At 37.4% G+C, this 25,273-nt stretch overlaps 1 protein-coding gene across 1 annotated transcript; it reads left to right on the top strand.

Moving 5' to 3' along the window:
* The first annotated feature begins 575 nt into the window (after positions 1–575).
* Positions 576–24,735, top strand: LOC145274185 (ciliary microtubule inner protein 7-like). The gene is made up of 4 exons (XM_080127347.1): positions 576–737; positions 5,534–5,650; positions 13,440–13,517; positions 24,264–24,735. The coding sequence occupies exons 1-4, from the start codon at positions 711–713 to the stop codon at positions 24,669–24,671; spliced, it is 630 nt and encodes a 209-aa protein (XP_079983473.1). The 5' UTR covers positions 576–710; the 3' UTR covers positions 24,672–24,735.
* Positions 24,736–25,273: the final 538 nt, after the last annotated feature.

Consider the following 25,273-nt stretch of genomic DNA (forward strand, 5'->3'; position numbering starts at 1 on the left):
CATCTTGAATTTTCCAATACATCGGTAAACACTGTATGTTTTTCGAGCTGAATAAACATGTTACATTGAATAAAAGCACGAAAAATATATCCAGTTTGGTAGAAAAGTAACTTATCTTGCTTTTGATAACATTTATTTGTTATATATTTGTTTTTTGACAACTTTTTCGAATCTACTGTACAGTAATACAAACCCGACCCGAGATACCATTGTTTTCATGTGAAATTCAGTTTTACGATTTCCGAAAATTTCGTCCCAATTCTGTAGAAGCGCCCATTTTTCTTTTAATTTTTACAATTACAAACAGTTTAAATTAAATGAAATCGATTCTGTTTGTTTTTGTTCGCAGTAGTCACGAAGTGCGCGGTTTCTATGGCGACGATAAACAAAACTTTGATCATTTTAAAAAGTATTTTCTCACATACACACAAAAAAAAAGTAAATCATTATTTATTTTTTTTCTTCGCGATGGCTGTAATTTTTGACAAACAAAAAGTTCTTTTTATTCTGTCTTTTTGGGGGAGGGTAACTCAAACACGAGCAAGTTGTTGATTGAAATTTCGTTAAAAAGCATCAACAAAAAAAAAAAAAAAAAAGAAAAAAAAAAGAAAAAAACGAATAAAGTCTTTATGGGAATTTCATGAACCGATTTATTTTTTGTTTACGGTTTTGTAGGTGAGAAAGAAAAAAGAAAGAAAATCTTAATAATAATGACAAACAACATCACGGGTAGTTGGGTAAGTTTTTTCTTTTTTCTTTTTTTTTGTATTGTAATCATTATTGTTATTATTGTTGCCTCCCCACGAGGGCAGAGTTGGACGCAAGGTTGGTTTTTAATGTGGGGCAAATCCAGCTCCCCAAAAGGGGCACTCTGGATAGAAAAACTTTCTGTCATGAAGAATTTTATCTCCACTGACTGAGAACAGAAAAGGTGAAGTGTAAACAGCGCACGCAGCCACTCAGAGCACTCAGCAGCATCAGAACAGATACTACACTGTGATCTTGGCCCGAAAGTTGTTGTTATTATTATTATTATTATTATTATTATTATTATTATTATTATTATTGGTATTTTTTACGACCAAACCCAGCGTAGTTTTACCTCTTAAAAAGAAATCAAAATCTACTTTTTCATTCTTTGTTTTTACGTTCCAACGGCCTTTAAATATAATATGAAAGAAGGAATTAAAAAAAAAAATAATAATAAAAAAATTAATATTTTACAGTGGGGGATCATTTTCCCATACAAATTTGACATAAAATGAGCACCGACATCTTGACCACGTAATTGTCAATGAGACATGTAATCGTAAGCATTTTATCAAGTTTGGTGGTAGGGGATGAACAAGGGGGCGAAGGGGAGGGGGTCGTAAGTTCCAAACTTTTAAAAAATATATATAAAAACATTTCAAACATTGAGGGGGGGGGGGCTTAAAATTTAAAACTTTATAAGATTTGCCTTGAAAGAAAGGTCTCACCGTTAATAATTATTTCCTGATATTTTAAGGCTGTTAACACACACAAAAAAAAAAAACTAGGGTGGACCTATACAATGCCGCCCCCCCCCCATACACACATGCATTTTTTTTTTCTTTTCGTCTTTCTTTCATAGCATTATCGATTGGACACTGATCTACCATATCATTTAAAAAAAACAAAAAATTCAAAATTTTTCAGGGTGCTCAGTTTCCCCCATGTTGGAACCACTCGGCGAGAACATGCACCACACTCTTATATAAAAGAACTTTTATTTATTAATATCAGGGTAATAATATTGTTCCAATGTATTCTGTGTTGTTTTCACAGGTCGCCATTTTTGTTTTTGAGCGTGTATGCATTCAATTTTTTGCGCGCACACAAATTGAATGCACTTATGATGGACTTTCTTGTGTGATGCGCATGCGGTTGCTCAAATAGCAGAGTACTCGCATGCAAAAGTCTTGGGTTTCAAATCCCAGGTTTGGATGCGTCCAACTGATGAGCCCAAATGAGGGAAAAAATCAAATCCTAGACTATCGATTTATTGCCTGTCCTGGTTCTTGTTAGCTGCGACCTTGCTTGACTGTGGAAATATATATATATCGTAACGATTCAACTTAGTTGATTAGTCCGATTTAAAAAATTTAAAAAATAAGTTAAATTAAATAAAGAAATATAGAAATCTTATTTAAGAAATCGATAAATAGTATTAATAAAACATGTAATTAGTGGAAACATTGTTTGATATTTAGTTTCAAATTATTTTTTGTTTTTTAATAGAGATACGAAAATAGGTTGATATATAAATTTAAAATAAAAATACTCTGCAAAGATGCGATAAAGGTAAAGTGGTCTCGCTTGTTTTCTTTTCCTTATAAAGGAAAGGTTTTTTTTCCATAATGTTTTATTGTTAAAGTGTTTTTTATTCAAGTCTGAAGAAAGGCTGTTCTTGTGAAAATTTTCAAACGACATAATGTTTGAATTTGTCCAAACGGTCTTGAAACAATTGTAACTAACAATGAAATACACTTTTTGTTGCTATCAACCCATTCTTTGGGGTTTTTGTTTTTGTTAAAACAATATATATATATATATATATATATATATATATATATATGTATATATATATGTATATATATATATATATATATATATATATATATATATATATATACTTTGGAACATTTATTGACAGGATGTCTTTGAATTTTTTACATTTGGATCCTCCACTTTTACTAACATTTTGGATTTTACCATCTTTGGATTTTTCACGCGTCATTGATTTGAACATTTATTCACGTGAAATTATCTTTCATTTTTTCCCCACTCCCTCTGCTTCACTGTTTTCATTTCCATGCTAGTATGATCTACTTCATACTTGCAGGTTCATTAAATACTTTACAAGCAAAATCTGATTCCGCATTTTGCTAACTCCTCTCCTCTGATGAAAAGGAAAGCATTTCTTTTGAAACTCCGAAGATAAAGGACAATCCGTTTTATTTGTGTTTCCTTTCCGAAAAATAAATCTTTTAACACTTGCTAAAGTGTTTTTCAACATATTTTATTAAATTCTTGTACTTATGACAAAACACGTGTGAGTGGATAATTATATTTTAAACAATATATATGCCGCTCCCCATTTGGGATACCAAATTTGTAAAAGAGAAAATTATTCCCAACTCAAGTTTAGACAAAAATGCACTATCCTATAAATAATTGAATTCATTCAAAAGTATCGAAAAAACAAAAACAAATAAATAACATATACATAAAACACAATATATCCAGCAGTCGTGCAAGATAGCCCAGGGGTAGAGGTTTAGGCTCCTAATCATGGGGTCCTGATTTCGAATCTTGTTAAATTCGGCCTCTCTGATGAGATGTAGACGGCAAAACATGTGTCAGTGGATTATAATATTTGAAACTCTCTCTCTCTCTCTCTATATATATATATATATATATAAATGAAAATGTCTGCGTGTGTCTCTCTGTCTGTCTGTGTACATTTCCCTACCAAATAACTCTGTCAATTTTCGGTCTACGTCTAGAGACTCGAGATTTAACGTAAGGGGTATTGAGATTTAGGAAAATCTTGTTAATCAGTTTTCGGCCAGAAATTTGCCTGTTAAGGGGTCAAAGTCCAACAATTTTACCTTTAAGAACTCTACGAAACTCCTCTGCCAATTTTGGATCTTAACACTTAAAATTTTAGATATAGGATCCTTGGACATAGATCTAACTTTATAATTTGATTCAAGCCCAATACAATAAATAATAAGGGGTCATAATTGGGGTCAAAGTTTTTAAAAAATTGACCTCTGCGGTCTCTACAAAATTACTCAGCCAATTTTTGGTCTAAACATTTGAAATTTTACATAAAGTGTATTCAGATATAGGGCAAGCTTTTTAATCGTTCTTTTGCTGAAAATTTGGCTTCCAAGAGGTCAAAGTTCAAAATATTTTACCTTTGCGGTCTCTAGCAAACTATTAAGCCAATTTTGGGTCTAAACATTTGAAATTTTACATAAAGGGTATTCAGACATGCAGCAAGCTTTTTAATCAGTTTTTGGGTAAAAATTTGGCTGCTAAGAGGTCAAAGTTGACAGAGTTGACGTTTGCAGACTCTACCAAACTCTTCCCCCAATTTTGGGTCCAAACACTTGAAATTTTAGATGTAGGTTACATGGACAGGAATCAAACTTTTTAATATGTATATATACATATGCACATAAAGTTATGAACAGTACATAAGGCTGAACTGATATATATATATATATATATATATATATATATATATATATATATATATATATATATATATATATATATATATATATAAGAAGGTGGTATACAGTAAGTGCAGTAGAATTATTGTCAGGTTGAGAAGGGATAATCAGTTTATGTGTAAGAAATGTATGACAATTGAGATGGAAAAACCTCAGGAGTGGACAAAGTATATATTGATGAAGAAGTTATTGAGAAGTATTTTTAATTTGATGATACCATTGGAGCACAGTATGGAGAAGATGATAGTGTGCAATGATTCAGTGTGTGTGAAATAAGTTCAGGGGTCTTTTCTCATTACTAACCAGCATAACATTTACCACTGCGATCAAAGTTATAATCTATCAGGCATGTGCACGCAGTGTTATGATGTATGGAAGTGAAACGTGGCCAGCGAAAATTTAGGATGTGTTGCAGGGAGAGAAATGATATGAGAATAATACAATAGATATGTGATGTGAATGTTAAAGATATGTTTAGATCTGATGAGCTCAAAAGATTAACTTTGGACAGTATAGGGAGATGTGTGCAGAGCAGAAGACTCTGATGGTATGGTCACATTGAGAGAATGGCTCAGAGATTTTGGGTTAGTAGATGTAGAACAGTTGAGGTAGTAAGGTTAGTTCAAAGTGGAAGGCACAGGAAAACATGGGAGAAAGTGATAAAAATAGACTTGAGAGAAAGAAGAATAAATAAAGACCTAGCCAGAGATAGGTTAGTTTGAAAATCAATTTCCAAAAGCTGTACAACTAATGCTAGCATCTAAAACAGATATTAAACTGATGATGATGATAATGATGTTGATGATGATGACGACGATGATGACGACGATGATGATGACGATGATGATGTTGATAATGATGACGACGATGATGACGACGATGATGACGACGATGATGACAAAGATGACGATGACGATGACGACGATGATGATGATGATGTTGATAATGATGACGACGATGATGACGACGATGATGACGACGATGATGACAAAGATGACGATGACGACGATGATGATGACGATGATGATGTTGATAATGATGACGACGATGATGACGACGATGATGACAAAGATGACGATGACGACAATGATGATGACGATGATTATGATGCATATGAAAGCATCTAAAAGAAATGAAACTTATTTTAGTATGTATTGTTTTCGGTATACATTAATTACATGAATTGTTCTGGAGTTTCCGCGATAAAAAAAAAATGTCATTTTATAACTTTTTGGTAATTTAAAATTAAAATTATTTTCTGAATTCAGTTTCCAGAGGGCTTCCATGGCTACACAAAACTTAGCCGTGCACGAAATGATGTCAATATGGTGTATCGGCATTTGGCTAAACCATTACCACCCGCCACCTTTATCGGGAGAGCTAAGGTAGGTGACATTTTATCTCGCACTGAACATACACATGACAAAAAAATTTGTCTTGTGTTATACGATCAATTCAAGTTATGCTACTGGATATACATTGTGGGCCCGCCTCTACAAATACCATGAATTTGGAACAGTGGCACGCAGGTGTCTATGAATGCCCTGGTCATGCCTGGCGCCAACTTTTTACTTGTACGTACCAATGACTCAATTATAAATCTTAGTACTGAGAAATATTATGAGAAAGAGAGATAGTTTACATATGATTGGATGCCCCCCACCCCTGATTTTGAATCCCTGGGCTACGACTTCCGTGGTACCCCACCCCTTCATACCACTGATTTAGAATCAAGCTATCAGTGTTTGCACTGATTTAGAATCAAGCTATCAGTGTTTGCACTGAGTTTTGTAAGAATTTGATGCAAAATTCTTTAATTTGAAAAATGTTTGTTTTCAGGGGTTTTTTTTGGGGGGGTACCATTAAAACCATTTTTGAAACGTTGAAGATCTCATATGCTACCACCATACTGAGCCATATACTTGTACGTCATCTATCAGACCAAAGTGCTACGCCCACATATAAGCCTTGGTAGAATTCAAAATCAGCTTCAAAAACTTAGTAGGCGACAGCCTTTTCTCTTCCCTACAACATCTTTCCCACGGAAGAGACTTTGTGAACCTGTTTCTGTTCTATCATTATTTTCATGGCAAATACTTGACTGAACTCCAATCTAATGTCCGTCCTTGGCAGACTTTCACAAAAATACTCAACTAGTTACAACCACTATATACGATTTCCCCCACTCTCGATCCGTGCTTAAATCTAAACACAGATTCCATGAACAAAGCATTTTTCCCAAAACTGCCCGTTTGTGGAACACTGTTCCACTGGCCTGCTTCCTGGTTAAATACAACATAGTAGCCTTCAAATCCAATGTAAACAAGTTCATATTGAACCGTCCTGATAAATAATTAAATTTTACCCAGTTTACACTATTAACGATTGCCACACTGCCACCTTACATTCATTAACCCTTATCCTCGAATGGCCTTCGGGCCTTTATAAGTGGTGAGTCTCAAGTAAAAAAAAAAGATGTACACAAATATTACAACAGCATTAGGCTGCTTCTCATAAGCAGTTTAAAAATTATTAGCAGATCGTCATATATTTAAAGAAGTAATTTTTTTAGCTCAATTAAAACAACTTTTGCTTCTTATTTTTATGTGCTAATCCGGAGCTACTAATAATGGATTTTTGTCTCCACTTGTCACAATCACAGGCTTGCTTCAAGTGAAGACTGATTTTACAGAAATCTTTTTGCAAGGCGTTTGTCCGTCTCATCATCAACTTTCCTCTTGATTGTTTCTTGGTGACTTCTAGTAGAAAAGCATTAGTATCATCATTGACCCTCAGTTCATATCCAAACTATCCAAGCCTCATCTTGCCCTTGATTGGTGCGATGCTGTAGTGCCTTTGGATATTCTCCTTACAGATGTGGTTGAACAATGTAATTCCAGTGTATTTTGGCGTTCATAATGACCCCAACGATGCCTGGTCAAACAAAGCTGAAAGGGAAAAGATAATGAAATACCAAAGTCTTATGTATGACGTGAAAAGAAACTGGAATCTTAGGAAGATCTCTGTCATTCCAGTAATTATAGGAGCAACTGGAATCATAAAAAATGAATTTCAAAAATACCTGGCAAATATACCCGATGAACCAAGTGCAAGAGAGATTCAAACCATTGTGTTTAAAAGGATGGTTAGAATTTTAAAAAGATCTCTCAGTTGGAATATGTGAGAAAGCAGGTGAATGTCTGGCATCTGGTAGAATGCCCCATCCCCAGTTTGAACAAACTGATAAAATTTAAAAGGCGAATCGTCATCCAGTCTTCTTCACTGTTTTTTTTAAAAAGTGATGGATCTGACGACATTGGGGTAGATTTTCAACTTTAGGCAGTCACTGATCTTGTGATCGCAGTGAATGCTGATGGGGGTGCGCTACTTGAGCCGTGTCATATTGATGCATGCAACCTTGCAAAGGATGTTGTCATTAAAGTTACTGCACATCTTCTCTCTCTCTTTTGCAAGTGTCTGTGGTAACCGATAATGCTATAAGAGGTCAAACCATGGTGTCTTGGATTGACGTATTTTGAGTTTTTTGAGATTTTCTATCTCATCTCTCTCTTTCCCGGCATAAATTTTGGCTCGCTAAGCATCCCAATCCTAGGATAGTACTGTCCATTGCTCATATTCTACACCGAAATCCTTGAGATCTCGCTTTAGCACATCCTTGAATCTAAGACGCAAACGACCAACAGGCCGAGTACTCTCTTTCAAAACACCGTGTAATATGTTGTGGAGTAGGCATTCACATGAAATTCAGTTTACATGGCCTGCCCACCGAAGTCTTATAAATTTAAGTTTTGAGGAAAGTGCACCCGAACCTGTCCATCTGAACAGTTGCTGCACATATTAATACAATATGGCTCTGCAACTATAATGCTTTGAAACCCGTTATAAATACTTGAAGGATAGACTTGTGGGTAGACGAAAGGATTTCCAAAAAATAGGGGGACATGGCAGTGGAATGAGGAAGTTGAGATGTATATTAAAGAAAAGGAAGATGGAATATCTGGAGAAAAAGTTTTTTTGAATAAGGATATTTATCTGATGAGAAACATAGATAGTTTTCCAGGTATCTTACAAAGTAATGGTCAAAGCGGAGTGTTCAGGTTAGCTAAACTGATGAGAAAGACAGCTATAGATATCGTTGGAAATGAACAGGACAAGAGTTTTCATAGAACTGAGAAAATCAAGAAGTTGTAGAACAGTATCTGGCTCAGTTATAGAATTGAGAAAGAAATGGCATTGAATGCTGTAAGATGAAGAAAGTTAAGGCTTGACGACTCTCAAATGTTGTAGAAATGTTGAATACTGTAAATAAAATAAACATTAAGGTGATCAAAAATTCACCAAATCAGATCATAAAAAAGTTATTCCAAAAGACTTGGAACCTAGTGCAATAATAAACTGTTAAAATGTTACAAGAGTAAAGAATGAGTTCTGTATAGAGGTAATTACAGAGGCTTAACATTGATGGATCAGACCCTGAAGTGATTGAGAGAATAATTTAGCAGCAAATAAAAAATCAGTTAAGTGTACACGAATTGAAGTTTGGTTTTATGCCTGGGCATAGTATCACTGATGCTATATTTACCCTGAAACAAATCCAAAAGAAGTGTTTTGGTAAGAAGAGGAATCTATATTTTGATTTTGTGGTTTTAGAGGAAGCTTTTGATAGCTTGCCAAAAAGCCTTGTCTGATGGGCTTTGCATAAATTAGGCGCAAGCAAGTTATTGGTGAAGGGTGTTCAAACAATGTACAGAAATGTTCAAAGTTGTCTTAGAATTAACAACACATTTACTGACGACTTTAATGTTAAAGTAAGAGTACAGTAGTGTTCTGCACCAAGTCTGTTGCTTTTCATCCATAAATTAGAAGCTTTCCAGAGAGTGTCATACAGGTTGTCCAGAAGAGATGCTGGAACCTAGTCCTTAACTGTGGAACAATAGCTCTACTTGTTAAGTTGGAGTCGGAGAAATACTATGAAACATAAGACCAGGTGAGCATTGTCTGAAGATAGCGGTTTCAATCCTACCCAAAGCAGATCAGAGTATTAGTTGGCCAAAACGTGGTGAAACAACAACAACTATGGAAGGCAGTAATTATTCAAGAGTTCATTTCTATCCTGTCATGGTTAACCACCTGAAAAAGGCCAAAGAATCAGTTGGCTGAAACGTGGTGAAATAACAACAACTATGAGGATGAGGATAACTGTCCACAAAAGATGAATGTTACAAAGACCAAAGTTATTGATTGTAATGCTGAAAATCCGTCGGAAAAAGGAGAGTTCCTCTGCTCAGTCTACGATTCAAGTCTTTATTATACTTATAAGCATTAGGTACACAAGAAGTGCAGTGGAATTACAGGTAAGTTTAGAGATGATAACCAGTTTGTGTGCAAGAGGTGTAAGACAATAGAGACGAACTCAGATGTGGAGAAAAGTATGTTTGGATGGTGAAGCTATTGTGGTTCTTCAGAAATTAGATTTTTTGGTCTCCCGACAAAAGGAGGGTGAAACTGTAAATTCATCCTTGTCTATTCGTCTGTGCGCACTTTTCTTAATAACTATGCCTTGGAATTTTTTAAAATTTTGCACAAATATTAAACATGATATGAGTAAAAAAGTAACAGAACGGATTTTCCAGGAAAACTCCGGTTGCTCCTCGAGGAGTGCCTTTCAGGTTAAAATGGCTAAAATTGACACTTTTGTGCTTATTAAAAAAAAAATTGATGCCTTGGAGTTTTATAAAATTTTCTGAAAGTTGTAACTAACTGATTTCTATATAATTTTGTTTGTCTATACTTCACAATAACTCTTGGGTGTGCCCCAGGGGCTCTTTTAGGGCTAATAAAAACACTCCATTTTTGGGACTATTTTACCATATTTGTCCAAATTTTTCTGTGTATGTCTATTCAGCAGTTTTGCATGGTGCTGAATTCATATTTAAATATGTTAATAAGGTCTTGGGAACTTTTGGAGCTAAATGAGGGGGGGCAAATGATGGAGTTAGTCATTTCTTTTTTTTTTACATGGTGCAGAACTCAAATTTACATATGTTAAGGCTTAAAACTGCACCGTTTGCTCATTTTCACCAGAATTTGATGTCCCCTGTGGAATTTTAGGGGCTAAATGATGGTGGTGGAATGCTGAACTTAGTCATTTGTTTTATGCCTCGTTCATTGTGCACTCACAAGGGACGATGCATGCCTCACTTTTTTTTACTCACCTTCACCCCAAACAAGCCATAATGCCACTTGGACGTAAGGGGCTACTTATTGGGACGATGCCTAACAAAGATTATGGTGTTGATTTACATTGCATTTGAACTTCTGCATATCAGTACAGTTAGGGAAGCAGGCAGCAAGAAGGGAATTCCAAAGTCTAGTTGTTCTGGGAAAAAGCTATTAGAGTAGAAAACTTTTTTACATTTAGGAACCTCAATGGTGAAGGGGTGTGATTTTGTTGCTAAGCGGGATTGTCGGGGATATGTATGTCGAGGGGGCACAAGTGCACTGACTGCTGACGCAATTCTCTACCTGTGTAAGAGCTAAGTACGTCCAAGGATAGAGTACTATTGCTATATCTGGGTAGGATCTGCTAGAAGCAGCTTATCCTGCCACAACAGAGTTCAAATTAGACTTCGAAACCTAGTGGGGATGCCCTTTTCTCTTCCCTGGAACCTCTTTCCCACAGAAGCGACGTCAAGAGTCTGTCTCTGCTTTATCGTTATTTTCATGGCAAGTGCTCGTCTGAGCTCCAGTCTATGGTCCTCCTTGGCTTGATTTTCATGAAAAAACACTTGTGTAGCTGAAAACACTATCAATAATTTCCCCCACTCTTTATCGGTGCCTAAACCTAAGCGTAGATTCCATGAACAAAGCGTCTTTCTTAGTACTACACACCTGTGGAACTGTTCCATTTTCCTGCTTTCCAACTGACAACAATCTGGTTGTCTTAAAGTCAACAAATTCTTGAACAAGTTCTTGATGAGCCGTCCCCTTAAGTAATCCAATTTACCAAATTTCCACTACTAACGATGACTGACATGTTCCCTTTGACCACTGTACACTCATTAACCCTTATCTTCGAGTGGCCTCCAGGCCTTGATAAGTGGTGACGTCTTTGTTAAAAAAAAAAAAAAAAAAGCACAAGGTGCAACATTGTGGCCATGGGATAGATAAAATGACTTTAGTAATACTACTATTACAAGGGTGGGGGAGGGGGTTGAATGTCGGGTTGTGTGGTTTCAAAGATTAGGAGTTGATGGAGAAAGTTCAGCGAATTCTACAATTAGTAAACAGCAGAGCATTACCAGTCAATCAAAGGAATAGTCTATTAGTCATGTATACACAGTGTGATGATGTATGGGAGTGACCATGTATGTATGATGTTAGTCTTAAAAACAGCTTTAGATTTGTCGATCTCAAAAGAAGATAAAATCTGGACAGTATAGGGAGATGGGTACAAAACAGAGAACTCTGTTGGTTTGGTCACGTTGAAAGAAAGAATTAATTTTGTGTTTAGTAGATGTAGGACAGTTCAGGTAGCAGAGGAAGACCAACAAAAACATGGGAGGAAGTGGTGTGATCCTAATTTTGTCACGAGACCATAGTGGTCAGGGTTTTGTGACTACTTCATAGGGTTTCGACTGTTCAAACCTACAAAAGAAGCCCTAAGGCGATTGGGCAAAAAGAATGTTCAATGCTTGTAGTTGTAGTTACCAAACAGGTTTAGCAACTAAAAAAAAAAAACTGAAAACAGCCGATCGACAACAATAACAAGGTTTAGTGAAACACGTTAGTGTTACAAGAATATGCAAAAAAAAAACAAAAAAAAACTTTGTTACAATAAAGTCGAATACCGGAGATACGGGGAGAATATGCTTGCTTGACTGGTGGAAAGCTTTTGATAGTCAAAAATGGCTGGTGCAGTGGCGGCAGAGTTGTCAGCAAGGAACTTGGTTCTCGATCAACGGAAAATGAACCAATTCGATTTTATAGGCCCAGTTTTTGAAAAATGTGTTTTCTAGTTGGTTGGCCAATCAGGACTGTCGACCAATGGTTTAATGCCATGACCACAGAGGAGGGCAAGAGGAAACGTCCCTTTCCGGACTCATGTATGATTGGTCATTCTCAAGCAGTCAATGGGTAGTGCCGTAATTAATGATCTGGGCTTTAATTTCTTTGATTGCTCCCAAGGTCTCGTATCAAACTTTGCACTCTATGTTCCGATCATGTTGACCCAGCGCACCTGTCAATGTTTGACATTTTTGTTTTGTTTTCATTTTATCGAAATCTAAAATGATTTTTTGTTTCTGACAATTCCGCGCACCTTCTTAAAATTGTTTTGGTGTTTGGCAACATGATAACAAGTTAAACACGCTGCTGTTTTTCACTGTATCTGCATTTGGTTACTTTTTTTTTTTTCACTGATTTTAACAAATCTGTTACTCAAATTCAAATAATACAATAATTGTGAAAATTAATTATTTTCACAATTAATTAACTTATTATTTTAATTTGCATAATTGATTAAAGATCTGATTAATTTCACCAGTCAACTCATGACACTGAAAATGGTAGTGTCATAGTGGTAAGAATGGATTTCAGAGAAAACGGAATAAATAAAGACTTAGAGATTGGTTAGTTTGGAAGTCAATTACTAAAAGCAGTCCAACACGGTATGTAAAAGGGATGATAAACCAATGGTGGTGGTGGTCATTGTCGTCATCGTAGTGGAAGTCTATCAACTAGTATCTAAGGAAGATCAATCTCCTGATTTCCAAATTGATCCTGGTTCAATCAACTAACCGATGATCCAGAAACACGTCCATCCTCTGATTCTGAACGTTCAGGATATTTACTAATTCTAACAATGGAAGTGTTGCAGAAGGATATATGTTAATTGTAAGCAAAAGCAATCAAACATATCTCTAGGACATGGAGAAGACATTATACTGTACATTAAAAATACCCAGGCACTTTAACAAGACTAAGAGACAACCTAATTAATGGGGTGTATCTTTCTTGACGATTCCATTGGTGATATTTCTTTGAGACCACTCTGTAGGTACTGCCAATGGTATTGAAAAATGAATAACTGTAATTTTTTTTTTTTTTTTGATGTTCATCTTCTTATTCATAAAACTTCATCTTCATTTTCAGCAACCTCCAACCAAACATTGCTTCTCTCATCACGACAATAGGAAAATCTTTCTATGTGATCCTCAATCCCTAACTCAGGTAAGAAAGCGTTGTTTCAGTTTATAAAAAGCAAAGTACCATCTATTATATAAAAGGTAGATGTCTGTTTGTATTCCCAACTAACACTTGAAAAATACACAGCAAACACTAACAAAACTGGTATTTTTTTTAATCAATGCAGTCCCCGATGTATAATATGTAAAATTAAAAAACAAAAGATTCATTATTTAGGAGTCAAATAGTCATAGAAAGAAGAGTGGGACTAGCAGTTTAGAAAGGGGAGTGAGGATGACATTGACGTAAGGGAAGTAGTAACGGTATTTAAGAAAGATGGGTGGGAATGATATTTTAATAAAATAGTGAATAAGTTCCATTAAAAAAAAAACGGATGCGTAAATCACAGATAAATGAGAAGAAAAGTAGCTGACTGAATAGGCAAGATATTAGAAGATAAGTGTTACAGCACATTTAATATAACATTTAATGTTATCAAGACATATATGCATCTTTTAATGTTATCATGTAGTTTATTTTTCAGCCACTAATTAAAAGAAAGTAACTCTGTTTTTTTTTTATTCCACTGAGTTATTTCCCTTATGCTGACTACAGTTATTTGTGTATGTACAGAGAGAAGAATTGGCTGGGCTAAGAAGACAGAAGGGCTGGGGAGGGGGGAAACGGAGGTGGGGAAAAGAGGGGGATAGAAGTTATGTTACATTTTTGCCCTGTGCAATGGCAGGTAGCCAAATCCATTGCGTAAAGGAGAATTGTGCATGTGTGTGTATGTGTATGAAGCTAAAAGTTAAAAACTACGCAAGACACGCCCATAAGGGTAATATTTTTTTCAGTATTTCCTCGGGTAAAAATAACCAGAGGTTGAGGCTTAGTCGAGCAGATTTCATGGAAATAAGGTGAGATTAATAATTTACTACCTGCATCTGTTGTCATTGCTAAGACCATCCATCTTAAAAGCATTGGTCATCAAACTTTGATCTTGGACAGCCATTATAGTCCTCTCCTCATTATAGTGGATCTTCCCTTATCTATTATAGTTATAGCTATGGGTAAATTCATCCAGAATGTACTTGGCACACTGTTGGTTGGCCCATTCTTCCAGTTTTTTGCATTAGAATATCTTTGTGTATTTTTTGGCGAAGTGGAACACCGAATGTTTCTGTATGAAATATAAGAATATAAGAAATAAGTAAAAGAAGTAATCAAATGATGAAATAGAAAAATATTTATATAAAAGCAAATCTAAAATTATTGAAAAACTAGCACGCCACCCAGCGTTGCCCGGTCGTAAAATATACATAAATAATTATATTTTAATTAATGCAGATTTCTTATTTATTATACATAGAAATCACATTAACGTAAATTAACGTTAAATTCCTTTAAAAAAATGAAGTAAAAAAAACAAACAAACAAAAAAACAAACAAACCGGAAACAGACTGAGACATGTACATGCAAGTATTTTAGAAAGGGAAGTGGAATTAGTAGTTTACAAAGGGGAGTTGGAACTAGTAGTTTAGAATAAGGAGTGGAAGTAGTAGTTTAGAAAAGGGAGTTGGGACAACATTTTAGAAAGGGAAGGAACAGAATCTTTAGAGAAAGGAGTGGAATTAGTAGGTTAGGAAGAGGTGGGGGACTAGTAGTTTAGAAAGAGCAGTGGAGATGACATGAGGGAAGTAGTAACGGTATTTAAGAAAGATGTGTGGTAAATATATTTTGATAAAATAGTGAATAAGTTGCATTTAAACAGTTCACTGCTGAAATCGCAACCAAAACCTAGACAATGAGTCAAGTACAATATCCGTTAAGCCAGGTTGATACGATCTTTAAAAAGTGTTTTCAAACCTACTTATTCTTAACATAAGTAATCTGTCATGCAAACGATTCCTGCAAGCGCATTCGTGAAACAGTTGCCAAACAGATAAAAATTCATTGGATATGTATTCTATAGCACATATGTTTGGACGAAATAATATGCAAATATATATTTTTAAAAAATAGACTAGAGAAATAGCCTTTTGTCTAGGAGCAAAGTGTAGAATCTGTTTTGATATTACGCTTAATCTTTTCTGTCCTCAGCCAGTAAAGAAGAACTCCTTTCTAAACTGAGATAATTTTTAGCTTTTGTTCCGGTACTTATGCAGAATACGGACCGTGCTGAAATAATAACATTATTACTTAGAAACAAATTCTTAAACAAGGGAATGAGTGAGTTTGTTTGTTTTAATTAAAAAAAATTTTTTTTTTTATTATTCTCTACTTTCACTTAATAATTTAATAAGCAAAAGATGCCGTAAAAATTGACAAAAGTCGCACGTTTGTATTCTCCATAAGTACCATTGTTCCAATACAGAGTGTCTCTTTGGAGGAAGGTGGATTTTCCTTACATTAAAAATCGACTATGTACTATTGACTATTTACTGGCCTTTCAGGAAGGCAAGTTCATAGGAAGCAGAGAAAAAGTCATTTTAGAATTAAAAAAAAAAGTATATCTATATATCTATAAATGTATATGCGTGTGTGTTGAGGACATTTCCCAACTTATATACTCAATGAATCTTTGGTCTACAGACTTCAAATTTGGTATATAAGGTGTTCAGACATGTGAAAAACGTTTTTATCGTTTTTCATCCAGAAAAAAAGGTTTGCTAAGGGGGCAAAATAAGTACATGGGGGTCATGGGATTTTCATCTGTATATCATCTGTTTCATGAATCGTTTGCATGACAGATTACTTATGTTAAGAATAAGTAGGTTTGAAAACACTTTTTAAAGGTCGTGCGAAGCTGGCCTAATGGTTATCGTAGTTCGCTCACTGTCTTTAAGTTTTGGTTTCGATCTCAGCTCAAGTGTTTTTGTTTGTTTTTTTACTTACAAGAAGTGAACTGTTTAGAAAAAAACATAATACTCGCATGCACATGTCTCGGTTTCTTCGGGGTTTTAAAAAAAAATTTTTTTTTTTACTTTATTTTTTTCTTAAAAGGAATTTAACGTTACGTTTAATACCTACAGTATTTCTGTTTATAATAAATACGAATTCTGCATGAATTAAAATATAATATTTATGCATATTTTAGAACCGTGCGTACAACTAGTACATAAATAAATAAAATAAAAAATAAAAATAATTGTGTCTAACAAACAATAACAAAATCATTCGATAACAATGTACATGATCTAACATGCGTTTCTATACGCATAGCATTTGAATGTGTCGATTGTTTGAAGTGGAAACACGTGTTTTGTTTTTTGTTTTTTTTTGGCGTTGTTGCGATCAAGTTCAGTTTTGCTGTCAAGTACTATAACACTTATCTTCTAATAACTTGTTTATTCAGTCAGCTACTTTTCTTCTCATTTATCTGCGACTAACACATCCCCCTTTTTTCTTTTTTTTTTTTTTTTTTTTGAAATGCAACTTATTCACTATTTTATCAAAATATCATTCCCACCCATCTTTCTTAAATACTTCCCTTATGTTATCTCCGCTGCTCTTTCTAAACTACTAATCCTCCACCTCTTTCTAATCTACTAATTCCACTCCTTTCTCTAAAATTCTGTTCCTGAAGTATAATGTGGGGGGGGGGGTCACCTCAAATACACAAACGGAATGTTCAAGAAAGATTATCGCTACAGTCCTCAGTCTCTACTCTCGTCGCCTTCTCTCCTGCATGATCGGGAATAATCTCCCAGCACCGAGAAATGAACATCGTTTTATAGTTTTGTTGCGGACCAGGGTATAATACTCTAGCTCGCCACAATGAAACGAATGGAATTGAAGGAAACAAAGACTCAATTGATGGATAAGATAAACGTCGTTTATTTGCTGTTGAAAGAATGAACGTTTTAGTTATAACATGTGTTCATGTCCGCGCAAGTGTAACCACTGTTCGTTGCGGGGTTGGTGTTGTAGAAGAATAGGAAATGTGTTTGTTCACGCGTGGAAAGAGAAATAAGTGTTGTAGTGGGAATGAGAATGCTAGTCCAGCGTGTAGACAAAGAAGAGGATATGAGAGTTGACATCAGTTAGTAGTCAGCTACGCGAAGGTGTTCTCAGGGACCAGTAGTAGATAGAGAGAGAAAGAGTGGGAATGTGTACATACAGTCTGTTAGCTCGTGCCCCATACATAGTAGTAAGTGGGCGTGACGCGCGCGGGCGGTCTGAAGACCAACCGACCAGCACGGAAGCTGCACCGGAAAGAAGGAGCCACTTGTTGCTCTTCCTTTTATACTCGTTTCCGGAGTGTCTTTTGCGCATGTGTATATTTCCCTAGAAAGCGGAAATGACGTCGTCCATGTGTGCATTCGTGTGCGCGTGTGTGAGTACATATGTGTGCGTTAGCGTGTGTGTATATACCGTGAATGTGAGTGTATGTACGCGAACGTGAATAAATGTACGTGTGTGTGGACGTGGGCGCGTATGTTTGTGTGCGCGTATGTATATGGCATAGCTTTAAATGTGAATGTGTGTTTTTGTGTGAGACTTGAAAAAGGCTCGTACAGTTTCCATCTTCACGCACACACGAGATTACGCGAGAACGGACAAAATAAAAATGCTGGCCGCCATGTTTGTTCTTCCTTTTTTTCGCCTGAACTCACTCGCTGAGCACCCACGATAAGACTTGTCTTTCTTGCTTCTAACCACATGCCTCCCTGATCTCAAGATCACATTTCGTAGTCTCTCATCCACTGTGGCGGTCGCCTCTCTCTACTTGGCCTCTGAGGTGTCTCATCCTCCTCCTTTGGCTGCGCACTCCCCTCCACTGCTTCGCCCTCCATTGGTCTGACGTCGAGAATGTGCCTCGGGACTCCTTCCACCACAATGTTGTTACTAGTGTTCCTCCCAGTCACGCGTCCTCTACTCCATTGTGTGGTGCAGCACGCCCCCGGTGGCTTCACCCATACCTCATCCCCGAGTTTAATTGTCCCTGTGGCCTCTATTTCTCGGCTTGCCGGCTCCACCCTGGGATGTCTCCAGGAATATGTAAACGTCGACAGTTGCGGGACCGTCTCTGGTTCTTGTCCCAGTTTAGGCGACATGTTATACCAGAAGACAGCTTGCTCAGGTGAGGTGCCTCCTCTTTCCACAACTGCCTTTATGGTGCGGTGGTTTCTCTCCACAATCCCGTTGCCACTGGGTCTGTAGGCAGCTCTGAAAAATTGTTGGATCTTCCATTTCTTCAGTACTTCTGTCACTGCTAATGACTTGAATGCAGTCCCGTTGTCGGTTAACAACTCTTCTACGGGGCCTCGCTCCAAAAACACCTCATCAAGGATTTCGCTATTTCATTGCCTGTTCCTCCACATAGCTTCTTCCATAGGGCAAATCTCCTGGGCCCACAGTCAATCATGGTCAGGTAAAGTCCACCCCTGTAATGGGTGACATCGCATGCCAGTCTCTCCCAGGTCCCACTCACCTCCAATTGGCCAGCTTCATGCGTGCTTGGAGCAGGATCAATCGACTGACATCTGTCGCATGTCCTGACCACTTGCCTCACTTGCTCCTTGGTGATCCTCGGGTCGACTTTTTTCACTAAGTACCAAGTCCTCTCTACCCCCATATGGTGCAAATTGTGCAGTTCTCGCACGCCAACATCATCTAGATCTGATGCAGCAACAACATCTTTCTTTGGCAACAGCCAACTCTTCTTCACTTTCGTGAGAGCATCTGCTCGGTTCTTTTCAGAAGCCACCATGTCTACGCGAAGCTTCAAACAAAACTCTTGCATCAGCTCAGCCAGCACCCCAAGCCTGCGCTTCACTAACATCTCCGCAGCCCCTTTAGTTTTTATCCTTTTTTCGCTTGAAATGAGAGACTTTAGCCAAGCAAACACCGTGGCAGAGTCTGTTTTGATGCAGATGTCACATAGTCCCCATTTCAAGGCCAGATTGACTCCTTTTATTGTCGCGTCTAATTCCACCACATTGATGTGGGTGACGTCATTCTTTTTCCTCAACCCGGCTGCATCTTCTGCAACTACTCCTCCCCTGTTGCAATGCTGCTCGCATCGCACCACACGACTCCATCCAATGTTCGTGGTACGTTCCAGGTTCCCTGGACTGGGTCTTGCTGTTCTGCTTCTTTCAGGAGCTCTTCCATCATGGCGACCGTTCTTTCTCCCACCTTATCATTCCATCCTCGTCCTTCGGCATGTCTGTTTATGTAGCTGGTCTAATGATCTCACTGCACACATCTACGGTGTCGCCTCCCGTATGGCACTTAACATGGCCGTTCAGCTCTCGGAAATCCAGGACCGGTCTTACTTTCCCTTTAGTTGTTTGCAGAACGGCCATCAACGGCAAAATGCCCGACTCCACGTCATCCGTCCACGGCATCAGTATCCCCTCCTCAATCCATCGGTCGACTTCTTGCTCAAACTCCTTTCTCGCCCCTCCTCTAAGCGAATTTGTGTAGCACGCCACCCTGTTTGTCAGCGATGGCGCTTGATGTTTCCATGCCCACTCCACCGTCCACTGCTCTCCGTCGAATTCGGCTCGGAAGTCCTGATCTTTGATCGACAATTTTCTTTCCTCCCCGGTCTTGTTGATCCCTCTGGGGTCTTGTTCCGTCACTGCGCACTCAGCTAGTCTGAACCTCACGTTGTTACATGTGTGATGGTAACACCTCCAAGGCGGCATATAACATCCATTCCAATGATGGCTTAAACGCCAGGCATCAGGCGATCAGTGACAATTGTATGGACCCTCATCTGACGTTCAGTAATATCAATAGTGACGGTCTTCCTCCCTCGACACTTCACTCGCGCCCCATCGAATGCCATTACTTCACCCTTCCCTTTCAATCTTCCGACCAGAGTAGTGTGCACCAAGGTAGTGGTGCAGCCAGTGTCAATCAGGGCCATAACTTCCCGTCCTTCCACCGCAATCTTCTGTTTGGGCATTTGCTGCGGGTGCGCCACTATTCTCGAATCGGGGTGGCTGCTGACGCGTCGGCCTCCCCTCGCCAGTTTCCCGAACTTGTGCATTTTACCGCTAAATGGCCTCTCCAATTGCATTTGTAACACACTGTCCATTGCAAGAACTTCCTGCAGTCTCTTCTCATGTGTGGTCCCCTGCATTTGAAGCATGCCATCCCCGGGTTCGGCAGATTCCTGCCCACATCCTGCTGTACCGTTGCTGTCGTTCCTCCAGGCTCCGTGGGATGGGTGCTCACCAAGATTTTTGCAGTTTTAAGCAGCTCACTCACATCCAGCGTCTCCACTCCCGGGACCTGCTGCAACCTTTTCGATATCTCTTCCGGGAACCCGGTAACAAAAGTCATCTTGACTACGTGACTCGTGGCGTGTCCCCTGATGCCCGACAACTCAACTAATCTCCTTATCTCATTCGCATAGACATCAACAGATTCACCAGTCCACCTCTTCTCTTTCAACTTATTAAAGGCCTCGAAAGGCCCCTCTGCAAAAGCTTTGATCAGTTGACTCTTGATGGCGTCTGCGTCACCCCGTTCCCGCTCGCTAAGCTCCAAATAGAGGGCCAGTGTGTCCCATTCTAGAAACAGTGGCATTAGTGCGGCCACATCATCCAGCCTCTGAATCCTTGCTACAAGGTCCACTTTATTAAGCCACGCCACCACATCACCGTCGCCATTAAAAGGCTTAATCATGTTGCTTAAGCCTGCGTTCACCATCGCCAAAATAGCTTGAAGTATAATGGGGGGGGGGGGTCACCTCAAATACACAAACAGAATGTTCAAGAAAGATTATCGCTACAGTCCTCTGTCTCTACTCTCATTGCCTTCTCTCTAGCCTGATCGGGAATAATCTCCCAGCACCGAGAAATGAACATCGTTTTATAGTTTCCATCTTCACGCACACACGAGATTACGCAAGAACGGACGAAATAAAAATGCTTGCCGCCATGTTTGTTCTTCCTTTTCTTCGCCTGAACTCACTCGCTGAGCACCCACGATAAGACTTGTCTTTCTTGCTTCTAACCACACCTTTCTAAAATGTTGTCCCAACTCCCCTTTCTAAACTACTAGTTCCACTCCTTATTATAAACTACTAGTTCCGACTCCCCTTCATAAACTACTAATTCCACTCTCCTTTCTAAAATTTTGTTTCCCTCCCACTTTTTTAAAATGTTATCTCCAGTTCTCTTTCTAACCTAGTGTTGTATTATTCTGTTGTATTTGTTAGGACAAATAAGTAAATATAAAGGAGAGATAACGACGAGATGTCTTTAGAGTACAAGAAGCCATTTTTATTATCTTCCAAGGGACGTAACTCGTACAGTTAAAAATACAAAACAAGATGAGATAATCCATATCTTGGCACCTACTAGTCCAATCCCTCTTTCTTAAATTTCATCCCCGGTTCCTTTCTAAAATATCATTTCCACTCCCTTTTCTATGTCCTTTCTAAACTATTATTCCAATTCCATAAAAAAAAATGCTGGAATGATAGAGATCTTCCTAAGATTCCTGTTTCTAGTTTCTATCATGTCGTACATAAGACTTTGGTATTTAGTTATCTTTTCTCTCTAAGCTTTGTTTATCTTTTCTCTCTAAGCTTTGTTTAAGCAAGCATCATTAGGGACACTGACTTCAACTAGGGTTGCTACTTCTCCCTCTTGTCTCATATCTCTGTGTCAGGTTTAATAGCACCATTTTCTAGCTGCAGGAATTGCATAGTCACAGTGAATGGTGTATGACTTATTTCCAACTGTTTTTTTCTGGTAAACATGTTCCCATGACTTACTGCTGCATTCAATATTTAACTAATTTACAGATGGTCCAGTGGAGATACTTACATACTCCATTGTGTCACATTGTATTGTAGTCATCTCTCAGCAGAATCTTACAACTGGATGTCAGGTGACTTACACTCCCTTCTTCTGTAGAGACAATAGCATAGTGACTGGTAGTGATCAAAATTAGGTAGAATTTAATTTTTAAAGGGGCAGTTCATCTTTAACTATTGAACTTGAAGACGGCCACTTTTTAGTCAGCTAGAAAGCAGGCCTATGGTATGGAATTCCATAAGTAGGCAATTCTAGGAAAGAAACTTTGTTCATGGAATTTATGTTTAGATTCAGGCACTGACAGAAAGTAGTGGAAATTGTTGACAGTGGTTGTAACTAGGCGAGTGTTTGTTGTGAATGTTTTGCAGGGAGAGGGGACCATAGAGTGTAGCTAGTCGAGCATTGCTATGAAAATAACAATAGGATAGAAATAGACTAATAACATCTCTTCTTTGAGAAAGAGGTTGCAAAGAGTAGAAAAGGATATCACCTACCAGGTTGTGAACCCTGTTAAGGCAGGAAATGGTGTTCTGAACAGCTCTCTCCAGATGTAGTAACAGTGCTACATTTTAGGACGTATTTGTCTCTTATAGAAAGGATTGCATCTGGAGAGAAATAAAAGTTATTTAATAGTAATAAACAAAAGAATGTATTAGCAGTACTGTTTACTATTAATAGTGACATTTGCTGCTGATAACAAAAATGGCTGTAATCTATTAATGTACGTTTGTTGCGGAAAAGAAAATTGTTTTGCCTTCAAAAAATATTCCGAGGGAGGTAAATTGTATTTGCAAAGAATTTAAATTAAATGAAAGTGTATGTATTATTCATAACAACATGCACTAAATGTTCAGAAAAAAACAAAAAAAAAAAAAAAAACACTAGGAAGAATCAAATAACAATATGTCAGATGCAATGCTATCTAGGTTTAACTTCTAAAATTCGGCTGACTTTATTTTACGTTGCCCGGGTGTTTGGAGGTGTGTGTGGAAACTCCGGGGGGGGGGGGGTTAAAAAAAAAGTAAGTTTTTACTGTCGAATTTTAGATTTGAAATATTCCTCTTTGCAAATTCTAATTTCTCAATTTGAAGAAATTGAATTTATTGCTTTCTGAATTTTGGAGATGATGATTGATAATTCGTATTATTTGGATTCTTCAGACTACTGTTCTCATCTGGGGTGTTATCTCCACAACGTTTCAGTCGATGTAGCCTCCGACTTTCTTAAGGTGCATCGTGTTAAAGTCTGCAATCTTTCTGTCAAACTCAAGAATCTTCACAGAATTTTGAATGGAATCCTCAGGGGTAGCATGCTCTTGTTTTGTCAGCCATAACCAGGTAAAAGTCTTAAATAATTTGTAATTTCATTTTGAGTATCAATTACACTGAGTATGTGACATAACGGATAAAAGACTTGGTAAAATTCGCAAGTTACACTCTTCTGGAGGTTAAACGGTCAATCCTATGGGCTATATTCAAAATACAATTGCAAGTCACTTAGAGGTTTTACCTGGTCATGGCCACAGAACAAGAGCATACTAACCCCATGGATTAGATAAAGGGTTCCATTGGAAATTCCATGTAGGTTTCTGAGTTCAACAGGAAAATTCCTGAGTTTGACAGAGGACACATGAAGATGAGAACAGTAGTTTGAATGCTTCATGCAGATTACTGAGTTAAACAGAAAGATTTCAAAGTTTGACAAAAAGATTCCAAAGTTTGACAGAAAGATTCCAAAGTTTAACAGAAAGATTTCAAAATTTGACAGACAGATTCCAAAGTTTGACAGAAAGATTTCCGAGGTTGACAAGATACAGCTAAAGAAGGTTTGCGGTTAGATCAACTAAAAAGTTGTCAGAATAATGCTCAGAATGAGAACAGTAATCCAAATAATAGAAATAATATTCATCGCGTTTTTCATTGGAACTTGTCACTTAATCTGCTGAATCAAATGCTTTCTAAACTACTGGCATTTTACTTTTTTTTTCTTTTTTTGTTTTTTTAACAGGGTTTAGGAAAGAAAAAATTTAACAAATATAACACTGCATCAAACCTGGTCGCCTGGAGGCCAGATGAAGAGTACCTGAAATGTGCAGGGCCTCTCAGGTCAACATATGAAAGAGCATTTCGAAGTTCAAGTCCCAAAGACACGTTCACTCATAAATATTTGCAGCGCAACATTCCAACTAGTCCTTTCTATGACAACAACACGTCACTAACATCCTACCAATTGGAGCTCGACAGAACACGTGCCTACAGCCGCATTCTGAAACCACATATGTTCGATTCTTGTTGGAGGAAGGTCCAATATTCACAAATTACCCGTCCTCAAACAGCACCCCCTACGTTTAAGGAAAGTGTTGCCTCTTGCATGCAATGGTACATCCCAACGAAGCGTTCATTACCACCGGCCTGAAGTAGAAACTCTGAAAAAGGAACAACTTTTTTTTTTATTGTACTTAATAAAAAAAAAAAATTTTCTTCTTCTTTTCCAGTTTTTTTTATTATTATATACTTTATTAGAGTACTTGTTTAATTTAATCAAGACATAAAAAAAGGAAAATATTGCAAAAAAAAAAAAGTATATATATATTGTACGTATCTGTTATGAAATTAAGTTTTCATAAAAAAAAATTTCACTTAATTTGATCAAGTAGTTTTTTTTATAGAGGAAAATCAAATTTTAATGAGATAGATCGTAATCTGCAAAGTTGCCTATTTCGTGCACGAGGAGTGCACCAAGAGAGATAACTCCAATCACCGCTTAAAGTTTGTCAAAATTTGACGAGATTATTTTGAAACATGGGTAGAAAAAATACCTAGATAATTATTTTAGGGTTTTTCTTTTTCACTTATTTTACAGTGTTTCTTTGTTCTTTTTTAATCCCTTTTTCATTTTATCCTTTGTTAATCTCGTTTTCATTTAAAGGCACCCCCCCTCCTCGTATGCAAAATAGGCAAGATGGCAGGATACAATCGATCTCATTAAAATTTGATTTTCCTTTGTAGAAGAAAAAC

The sequence above is a fragment of the Euprymna scolopes genome, unplaced genomic scaffold, assembly GCF_053919585.1.
Source record: "Euprymna scolopes isolate OS-2025 unplaced genomic scaffold, ASM5391958v1 sca280, whole genome shotgun sequence".
Taxonomy (NCBI): domain Eukaryota; kingdom Metazoa; phylum Mollusca; class Cephalopoda; order Sepiida; family Sepiolidae; genus Euprymna; species Euprymna scolopes.

Bases quoted from the DNA above. Each gene is read 5' to 3' on its own strand.
- LOC145274185 (XM_080127347.1), top strand. From the start codon at position 711: ATGACAAACAACATCACGGGTAGTTGG. The intron at 738-5,533 runs GTAAGTTTTTTC...TTCTGAATTCAG, and splicing joins ACAACATCACGGGTAGTTGG to TTTCCAGAGGGCTTCCATGG. The intron at 13,518-24,263 runs GTAAGAAAGCGT...TTTTTTTAACAG, and splicing joins ATCCTCAATCCCTAACTCAG to GGTTTAGGAAAGAAAAAATT.